Source organism: Amblyomma mixtum, chromosome 3, assembly GCF_055824585.1.
Source record: "Amblyomma mixtum isolate Tamu chromosome 3, ASM5582458v1, whole genome shotgun sequence".
Classification (NCBI taxonomy): domain Eukaryota; kingdom Metazoa; phylum Arthropoda; class Arachnida; order Ixodida; family Ixodidae; genus Amblyomma; species Amblyomma mixtum.
The window spans coordinates 171,614,707-171,625,376 of NC_143014.1; the positions used below are offsets into that span (position 1 = coordinate 171,614,707).

General features: G+C 49.8%; 1 protein-coding gene across 1 annotated transcript in view; it reads left to right on the plus strand.

Annotated features, from left to right (window-relative positions):
- The window catches only part of LOC149352703 (neuropilin and tolloid-like protein 1), a 273,532-nt gene extending 263,069 nt beyond the window's left edge, over positions 1-10,463 (plus strand). The window contains exons 9-10 of the mRNA XM_089581925.1: positions 1,845-2,018; positions 3,691-10,463. Of these exons, the coding sequence (XP_089438051.1) occupies positions 1,845-2,018; positions 3,691-3,756 (240 nt within the window). The 3' untranslated portion in view covers positions 3,757-10,463. The remainder of the gene's footprint in view (positions 1-1,844; positions 2,019-3,690) is intronic.
- The last annotated feature ends 207 nt before the right edge of the window (positions 10,464-10,670 follow it).

The window sequence follows — 10,670 nt, forward strand, 5'->3', positions numbered from 1 at the left end:
TCAAATCCCTCAAGACCTTATTCTTAAGCTGGGTGCATTCGGCTGCATTGCAAGAGTTCCGGTGAGAGTAAAGCATAGCCTAAAAACATCCAATTATTCTTGTTCGCTTCAGCGACGGCGCGCATGGCACAACCAGCACGCTTATGCAAGGTGTCTTGCCGCACAGTTCTTCGGGCAACTGAGTGCACCGAATTTTCCCTTCGAGCATTTTTCGCCATGTTTATGGACAAAAAATTCAGCCATTTAGTCTTAACATCTTACGCTCTCGCGAATCTACATTCGAGAAAGAGTTGCATCACGAGTACCTTTCTCTAGGCGACAGCTAAAAAAAAAATCACATCACCTTGCACAGAGTAGACTCTGTCGAAGCAAGGCGCATCAGCTTTCTGAGTCCAACTCTGCATGTAATATCGCCACTTAATTTCCCCGTATGCATGTGATATCGCCGACGGCGCTGCAACTGAGGACGAAATAAGAGCTAAAGCACCGAGAACAATACTCTATTTTAAGAGGCGATTTACAGATGGTGAAGAGACCACAAGCACATGGAGCAGCTGAGGCAGGCCGGGCAGGAACCATCAACGGGTGCAGACAGCTCAAGCAGGAGTCTCGTGCGCGGGCGATCAGCGATGACGAAGTGCGGCTGGCGCTTCGTCTTCATCGTCTTCCCTTCAATGTGCGCTGCGGACGCCGACGGCGCGAAACTGAGCGAGGAGCTAAGAAGAGCTGACGTTCTAAAGATTCTTGCTCGGAGGTGCCTGATTTTTAGGTGGTCTCAAGAAGACTAAATGTGAACAAAGTGACGGCCACGTTGGGCAGCGCCTGAGCGTTATGTTATCTCGTGTTCCCTCCGGACTCTCCTGAGCGTGTTTGCGTCGCCCTCTTGCGCATAACCCCGTACGCTTCCAGAAAAGGGTTGTAGCGCCGAAACAGACAACGCACACAAAGCTGTCCCGTCTTTCTTTCTGTGTGCTGTCTGTTTCGGCGCTACAACCCTTTTCTGGAAACATGAACCAAGTGGCCCCCCAACAAGTATTACTCAGGAACCCCGTACGCACGGTGCTGAGAGGCCCCAAAGTGTGAGAGTTCCATGTCAGTGCAAATGAACCACTGCGCTACACTGCACAGCAGTAGCGTGTCATCTGTCGACAGAAAAGCATCAGGACAACTCGGCTGTCACCATCCCCGAATATCAGGCAGCCCGATGAACCGAACAGTCGCTTGCGAAGCAAATTGCGAAGGAAATTTCACGATTGGTCGAGACACTGATGACGTCCCTGTTGTCAAATGACAACCAAGGACCAACAACAATGCGCCGCCAAATAAGAAAATCCATCACCATCGAAGAAGCTGGGAGGCTCCGACAGCATCGGCATCGCTACCAGAGAAGGCAATCGTAGCAGGGGATGTCAGAGCGTCAGGTGGGTGGGTGGCGTGATGAATAAGTAAAACAACAAAGCACTTTATGACCTCGAGCGGGATTCAAACCCGTGGCGGCTCAGTCGAGCATCCCGCGTTTTTAAATGTCAGTCGTTGTTCTTGTTACCCCTGAAGTAATGACATATACCCAGTCTCTCGCGCTGTGTTTTGGATGTCATCGTCTGCAACAACTTCCATCCGTGCGCAATGGATCCAGAGCACACCGCTATCGCATTGTCCTCTCAAAGTGAGGCCCCATAATTTTTGTTACAGGTCTCGACCGGGCACCTGGCAGGTGACGTTAAACTTGCTTACCACGACGCTGGGTTGGGGAATGTCGAGCTTTCCAGTGCCCCGAAGCACCCGAACGGCTGGCGCCGCGTAGGCCGTGCATGCGCGTTCGCTCACTCCGGAACTGTGCGCAGGTGGGTCTCGACCTATCCGCCGGAAACCTGGAGGCGGCGCTGGCGCTGCAAGCAGCCGAAATCGGGGCCCGCCGAGCAGGGGGCCTGCCTCCCGGCGCACCCGCCGCCACCACCCTGGTGGGACCCACGGTGCTGCGACCCGAAGACGACGACAACGGCTGCTACGTGCCCGAGGTACGACCGCCCACGCGTCGCAGACTGAGGCATCGCCCCGTAAGGGGAGGGTTTCTGCCGGTCCGCATCTATAGAAGCCAGCCAGGGGAACTATCACCTGAAGCGGCATAGAAGCAACAATCGGTCTTACCGGATCGGGTGCGTTTGATTGCAGCTGCGGATGACTTGCAGGGGCGGTTCGCGTGCCTGGAGTTTTATAAAACATGGCGTCCATAAGCAATGTACAGGCCTTAACTTAAGAAATTAATCGTGTATGTTGCTTACTCATGTGACTCACGGTGTAATAGTGACGCGACCGCTACTGCCAGGCACATAATGAAGTTTCTTCGCCGTGCCGTCAGGAGCAAACAAAAGAATGATTCGCACGGCAAGTTGTTCAGAGCGAAGTTGTGGACTGAAAGAACTTTAACTGACAAAAAGGAGTTTCCTAAATCATAACCGCTGAGGTATCGCAGGAAAAAGATGCTAATATGTAAATGAACAACAGAGAAACAAAGCTTAAAAAAATTCACGAGCAAAGACATAATGAATTTCGCATTCTTTTTGTAGAGAAACGTTCTGTAGAGCAATTCCTATATTTTCCTACGCTTTTTTGCGATTTATGGGAACCATACGGGAACTAGGGACAAAAAATTCGGAGATATCGGAATACAAACGTGCTCCGCATATGGCGTCCTGAAAGTCATTCGGAAACCATGCGGAAGACATGATTTCCTCATATTTTGCAACTTATACAGGCTTGATTATTATTAGCGGAATAGTCCAATGTGGAGTAGATTGAAACTCAGTAATTACTCATTACCACCCACATGAGCACAGTCGTATACAGATACAAGGAAAGATATACAGCCTTCCCAAAAAATTCGCAGTTGAAGAAAAATTGGTTCTGTTGCGGTGCTCGAACCCGAGACCATCGCCGTTTGGGGGCACTCACTTTGTCAACCAAGCTACCTGGACGAATTGATCAACTACTCGAAGCGGGAACGGTTTGTCGCATGTGCTCATTTCTCATTATCATCAGGTGGATTCTAATTCACGGAATTGCTAAGTATGCTCAATTATTAATTAGCACTCACCTGATGCTAATGACTCTCTTAATTCTTCATTTTCGTTATTCCGGGTGCCGAGCTCATACGGAACATTTCAGCAAGAAACGCTTACTTTTGTTTCACAGTAGAGCTAATTCGCGCCGCTGAAGGTTGCTGCCAAATTTGGAATGATCCTTCATTAGGTCATTCAAAGTTGACAAAACATGAAAACTGTGCCAGACTGCCTGATTACGCATTCTGTACTGGTCATGGTTTCTCACTGTAATTGAAACTTTGGTGTGATTTGCTCTCTTTGCAAGTTTTTGGGTCCGGCGCGCTGCGGTGGCACATCATTGCAAGCGCTGTAGTGGGCGACGATTTCCTCCAGAGAACCGGTTGTGTACTGTGGCCACCAACCAGCGGCGCGCTCATTTCGTCCCGCATGCCTTCTCAATTTTCAATACAGCAGACATTTCGTTCCACCCCCTTTTATTTGCCTTTTTTTTTTTTGTGGTTAGCATACGATGTAGTAGCGCGCACCGACCATTTCAGTGCACCGCATATTGTTGCCAGCTGCAGACTTGACCCCGTGACACCACCGCACGTTGTGTTGACGAGTGTGCCTGAATGTGGTGTCGGCGCAGGTGGACCTGAGCGTGTTCCGCAAGCACCCGAACGGGCGGCCGCTGTCGCCGGCAACGGAGGCGTAGCGCTCGTGTCCGCAGCACGGCGACCTGCACAGTCTGCGTAGCGACAGCGTCACGCCTCCGATCCCGCCTCCGCCGCCGCCGCCCCACAAAGCCCACCCTCCGCCCCGCGTCGACATCTATCGCTGAGCGTGCCCGCGACCTGCGACGACAGCGCGCACGACACGCCCGGCGCCACCTTGCTCAAGAACCGACCGTGCCACGCCGCCGCGCGAGCCTCCTCTGGGGAAGACAGGCAGGAAAGGTCGTTCTGCACTGCCTTGCACATTAACCCTGCTCAAAGTTACGGGAACCACTTATTCGACACGAGGCTGGCTTCGAGAGTAATCGTGTGGTTGCGCGCGCTTCGTCGAAGAGTGTGACGCGCGGGACGACGGGGGGCTGGCGAACGACCATCATCAGCTCCGGGGAAGCGCGACACTCTGCGCATAGCCTTTCACGTTGACTCAACCCATTGACTCACAAGCACGGTGTCGTCGGACTCAAAGTGTCACAATTGATGTTTTTGAACGGACGCTGTGGTGCTCGTGTGTGGACGCCTGTGTACAGCGCGAGTGTTGCTTTACTAGGAGTACTCTTTGCCTGTTTACAATACACACAACGGAAACAACGACAACAAACTCGGTCCCGGAGGAAGCCAGTCTGACGCCCTGGTTTCCGTCGTTCAACGCGCGCGCCTCGTGGTTCTTCCGCTAGGCCTGACCCCAAACGAAGCAACGAACCCAGAGGATGCGTCGTAGAGTGCGACTGATCGGACCACCATTGGCGTCTCATCTTCCGCCGGGGCTACCAAACACGGCCACCAAAAGACTTTGGCTTGGGCAATAGAGCAGCTAGGTTCTTCGTATTCCTCCACTGTTCCTAATAGCGCAACTGTTAATGAGAGCACTAACCGTTAGGGTCACTTTTGCTTGCGGAGATTAGAGCGAGCTGCCTCTGCCAAAGCAATCAGGCCGGCCACGCACAGCGCGTCTCGGCGGCTGCCGGGGCCGTTGAACGGCGGAAGCAGAGAAGCACGGTGTGCTTCCGGGCGCGGCTAAGGGACGCCCGGCGCTCTCTTCCATCTATAACAATTCCACTCGTGAAGACCCCTTTTAGTTGCTCCCGAACCGCCTCCGTTGCACCCCTGCGCGACTGAGACGCGCGGCAACTGTGTAGCCACCCCTTCCGTCGTGCACGTAGCTCCAATATGTTGAATAGCCGCCGCCGGAGAGACTGCTCTTCGTTTCATTCGGCGCTTGTAGCCTCACATACTTCAGGGTAGGGTTCCTTCGTTTCTCGGTTTTTATAATATTTATTGGGCCACCTTGCGATGGTTTCGGTAGTTTTTTACGAAATATTGGTAGGTAACGGTAGTTTTCCCTGTAACGGTTTTCAATTAAACAGATCAAGCAAGGGTGGAAAGGAAGCAACTCGTGAACCAGCACAAACTTACAGTTCCATATCTGATAAGTGTCGTGTTATACGTGTTAAAATGTGTTGTCAGCTTAACGTTTTTCTGTTCGCCTGGTTTTTCAAAAAAGTGCCGCTATGCCGGCACTACTGCAGAGTCATCAACGGCATTATTGGCAAAACTGTGTTCGCCTATCGTTTTTTTTTTTCGGCAATGGTTTTGTTGTTGGCCATCAGAGGATCCAGGACCCTCAGTTTAAGCAACCATTCGGACAGGTTCCCACCTTGAGAGTGGCAGAATACTCTGCGCAGAGGGTCCCTTAACAAATGGAACAACGGCAGCGATGACGCCATTAAAGGAAGGGCCTTACTGAGAGTGCGGTAAACGGTATCCGAGTATTTGCAGCCGTCCTTGTGTTCATAAAGAGCGTAGGTGTATATAAATAGGACATTATTCCCTATGAGCAATTCAGAACAGAGTCCATACTCCCGCCACGGCGAAAGCAAATGACGAAACTGCGCAATATGGAATCCCAAAATTGAATTTTGACAGCGCAGCTGCAGAGCCGGACGTCGAGAGCGCAAAATTTTGACCCCAAAATCTGCACTTCGAGAACACTTCGTCAAATAGGCGACCTTAGACGGCACGCGAACTGCAAGCTTCCCTCTCAGCTGCCCGTTTCCTCAGTTGGCACAATGCGTTGAACTTCGAGGAGGAAAGGGCCGCATTTATGAGGGTAGTTAGAAATGCGCTCACAAGGCACTTTTCGTTTGCCCGCGAACGGCCGGACGCCAGCGATGCACAGGGCGCATCGATACCTTTTTGAATAAACGCGCGCGATCTTGCCAACCAAATTTCGGGGGCGCCGCGCCGATTCCCGCAAGCGTGAAAGGATGAATCCCAAATTTCGCGGTGCACCGACATTTCGCGATCGAGAGTAGCGCTCCGTCGTTTAGGCGCAACCAACTATCCGGAGAAGGAGGAGCAAAACAGATCGGCAGAGCTCATCCGCAGGCATCTCGCTCTGTGGGTGCAGCGAATCGATTAACGCGACATGCCCGCACGGTGCTCGACGTTACCTTCTGTCGTCTTGAGGTTAGTGTTTAGCGCGATCTTAGATGCGACGTCTCGCAAGCGTCTCAACCACAGACGGCCCAAGCGTTGGCAGCGTTCTGTGCCGGAGCACCATACAAGTACCACAAAACGCCGCAGCTCTGTAGCGAAACATTCTCTCCCCATCTCACCCCCCCTCACCCCTACTGCAGCTTTTCGGATTACACCGACGAAGCGGCGCTACTAAAAAACGCGCCCCACCAAAAGCGACCACTTCTCAGAAGACGACTGCCAAACACTCCACTGCATTTCTTACTTTCGGGCACAAGGTTTTGAGCAGTGTGAAGAGAGCAAGGATAGACGCAGTCACGCTGTGCGGGCGACCATTCTGCCTTGAAACGCTGTGCCAGAAATGAACCAACCAGCATGCATTCCACCCTTCTGCGTTCGTAGGTGCGTAGCACGACTTTTTTTTTTTAATTCATTAATTTCATAGCTTGAGTCGACTTCCACATTTTGTCTTACCAAGATCGTTCACTTTTCGAGCACGGGCACAACAGTGCACATCACCTACCTCCAGCGCAATACATATGCTGTAGCTACGCTTCGCCCATAAGACCGTCAGTTGCAAGTAAGGCTACGTAATTAAAGTCTTCGCGGCTGGCGCCAAGTAAAGGCAGTTTCCTGTTCGAGAGTTCGTGAGAATCGCAAGCATCCCTCAAGGTGCAAGTGTTTCTGAAAAGTGCGGAGGCCGAGGTTGTTTTTTTTTATTTCGCACAGGAAAAACAGAGCGATAATTAATCTATCGGTTTCGTGAGCCCGTATTCGGACACCACATGAACTGCGCAGCCGTATGATCACGTGCTAGCAACCCCTGTACCGCAGTTTCCAACATTGCCCAAGCTGTCTTCGAACTAAGAAAAGACATCTGCAGTGATAATTTCACTTTGGGAAGCTGTTAGAGCTGTTAGAGTGCGTTTTTACATTGCGTTACTTGTCTACCACATGGGTCAAATTTTAGTGCTGAAAACAATGATGATCAATAGGCGTTTATGCTTCCAAGGATAGCGTTTTGGCCCTTTCCTTTTCTTGGAATAAGGAATAACGAGTGAGAATCAGGTTAAGTCGTAGAAGGGGAAGCGTGCCGGAGGAATGTGATCTTGCAGTCGATATCAGGAAATAACCGTATATAGGACAGCCGATAACAATGTAACAGTCGTGTCCTCGAGTAAAATAGAGCGAACATATTATTAAAGGTCGGCACAGCAAGTTTAGAAGATGTGCTGCTCATGAGCGCTGGGTTCTATTTTTTTTTCCTTCAACACGGTTTGCGAGAGGATTAACCCCATGCCGCGGTCTATGTAATGCGAAAAAACATTTAAAAAGTTACAAAATGTAAAATCAACAGCGTAAACAAAACTGGGGCACAAAACAAGCCATAAAGTGCTACACCTTAAACTCTTAATAAAAATTATTTCTTATTTCATACAGCTACGCGAGGATAATTTAAAAAAACTTACGAAATAATCAGACGTTCGACAAAAGCACGAACTGATCATGAGGAAGAAACGGCGAGATCAGGAGAATTTGCGGCGACTCAACAAGATGTAGCGCCATATTTCAAGTCGAAGCCGCAGTGAGCTGAACAAGAAAATGTGAAGAGCGAAAAGATTTAGCCCATATCATACATATTCGGCTCCAAAGAGGGCCGAGTACCTGAACAGTATCGTCGGTGTCGTGGTATTCTACTCGCCTGTCTGTACTAAAGTGAGTCAATGAATGTTTCAACTGCCACGTGTAAGGCTGAATTTTCTCCCCATCTCTTCAGTCTTTCTCTCCATGTCCACTAAGCAGACCTGCTGAGCATGCGAGCGCACGTAGCTGGCGTGCTTAGCTGCATGCCATTCGGTACCGGATAAGGTGGGAAAACAGACGCCTGCCACTATTTTGTCCCTTCTCATGTTTTTTTACTTCGTCCAACTAAGTGATCTCGAAATCAAAACAGAAACGTAGCGTACGTCACCACGTGCACGACCAAAAGTTATAGGACACTGTCGGTCAAAGGACACTGTTATAGCTTAGGCCACTTTTCTTACAGGTAATCTCTGCTACTATCCCGCATCACAAATAGAAAAGATAAAAGGTAACGTCGGGCACCTGACAGGGAGAAAATAAACCAGTTTTGGACGCGCAAATAACCCGATATTCCAATTTCGCACAACAACCGGGTGTTTGGTCCTTTTGTACCATAGAGCACAAATGAGCGCACCATTCGGACCATACACGCCTTTAACGACTGACACGCTTTTTTTTTTACTTTTTTTAGAACATCTCAGCTCTACACCCGTGTTTTTTTAGAGGTTAAATATGGTAACGCATTCGACGGCTCTGTTTAATACTAAATTAAGGGCCATTAGTTCAAAATTAACCTGACTGATGTGAAAAGGCCTATTCGAAAGTATAAGTTGCTGAAATCACAAAGGGAAAAAGATGTGGCTTCTTCGCTTTCTTGTGGCCACATGTACGGTTTCGTTTAAGGCCGTTCAGCGCGTAGCCATTCGCCCTTGTATCTGGATTAGCAGGACATAACACACGCCGGTCGACAAAAGGACAAGCGTACATGTCGCCCTTTTGTGGCGATTCGAAAATAATTCTTCAAAGCTGTAATATAATACCAGAGAGACAACAAAACGGTGGCCGCTAAACAATGCTGAACAATTTCGAGGGAGTTGCACATCTAGCTTTTTTTACGGCAATAGAACTGGTCGGGAAACATGAAAGAGAGGGAGCGGGTTGCAGGTGTCGCCTGCAATAGATGTTTACGATAGACGGTTCAAGCTAAGCGTTTCCACGTGACGCTCCGTGCACACATCAGTCAAAATAGTTACCTTCGTTGACAACGCGCACCGAGCGGCTTGTTAATGGCGCCTCAGCTAGTAGGAGCAGCACTTTTGAAAGTAGGTTAGCTTGCTGCATAAGTCACGCTACGCAAGCCACAGGACAGAAACTTCTTGTATTCGGTCCTCCTCCTACCTCTTTAAACTCGTCGTCACAGTCTTTTATGATTCGTACCCTGACGCGCGAACTCCTTGTGCATATATCCAACAACTCACATGGTTCCGCGGGACCCACCGCTCCAACACCACGACGAATGTGAGTTCAGATCAGAGAATCGGTTTCTTTCGCACGCTGTTGAGTTCTGCGCACAAAGATGTCAGCCGAGGTTGACGTGCAAAAAAACTTAGACAATTACGTTACTTGCCTGACGCACGAACAGTCTTCGTTGAAATTATTGCGCATAGAGACACCAGCACGCAAGCATCGCCCGTGTGACCATGCTTGTGTCGTGGCCGCCTTAGCCAGCAGCATTAATCCTGCTCGACTGGCCCGCAGGGAACTGCGGCAGCCTGTGGCTCCGGCTGGGGCTCAAAAGACACCAGCGCGCATACCTCGAACCCCAAACGAACCCCAAATGGCGAGCGACACGTTGAAGCGCTTGGCTAGAACTGTCTCAAGGACCGGTAGCTTGCTTGTCGAGTTTGAGACAACAAATTAACTGTACCCACGCAGGTCAACTACTCGTTGTTCACAGCTAATAATCCTGCTCAAATAATTCAACCCCATCGCGACCACATACACAGGAAGAAGTTGAGTTCCGGTTCAGCGATTCCCAGGTGACAGCCGACTTCTCTCCCAGCATATCACGAGAAATGCGAGGTTCCAAGGTCCTAACTCGAGCCTTTGTTTTGCTTTGATAACCCGTTCAAATAAATCAACTAAAAGCAGATGTACGCACACAGACGCGTGCGAGCCGCTAAGAAATAAAGGTGTATGTGTTACTCCCTCGGACCATCTACCTGTCACGCACGTTATACCCGATGTTCCGTGTAACACCCCTACGATAAGGTCTAACTGCGCGAACAGCCCGGTGCTGCCGCTGCTCTTTGCGCTTCCAAGGCTTTTGAAAATGAAAATCTTTGAATTCACGCACGCGTGATGCCGTTAGAGTTACATTGACACTTTTTATTCCCCTTTTTCCATTGTTTTTTTTTTTCCTTTCTAAATGTGCACGCATTACTCATCTGCGCCACAAAAATTTAAGCATTGCTACCTTTTTAGGAATCATTATCTTCCATCCAAGTCTTCATTTGTCTCCTTGGACTTTGTTCTGTTCATTTGCACTACGAAAGCGACCGTGCTGCCTTATTTAGGAAATAAAAACAAACAAGATGTTCCAATAAAACATGAGTGTGAAAAGGCGAAAGCATGCCGTAATTGGTGAGTCTGTCCTGTGTCGGGCACATGTTGCGTGCGCACGACCCGCCCTCTCTCTCTCTCTCTCTCTCTCTCTCTCTCTCTCTCTCTCTCTCTCTCTATCTCTCTCTCTCTCTCTCTCTCTATGTGACACTCAACGACGCACCGACGACGTTTCCTGCTTCTTCTTATTCCGGTGAGTCGCCCACCTTTTCTT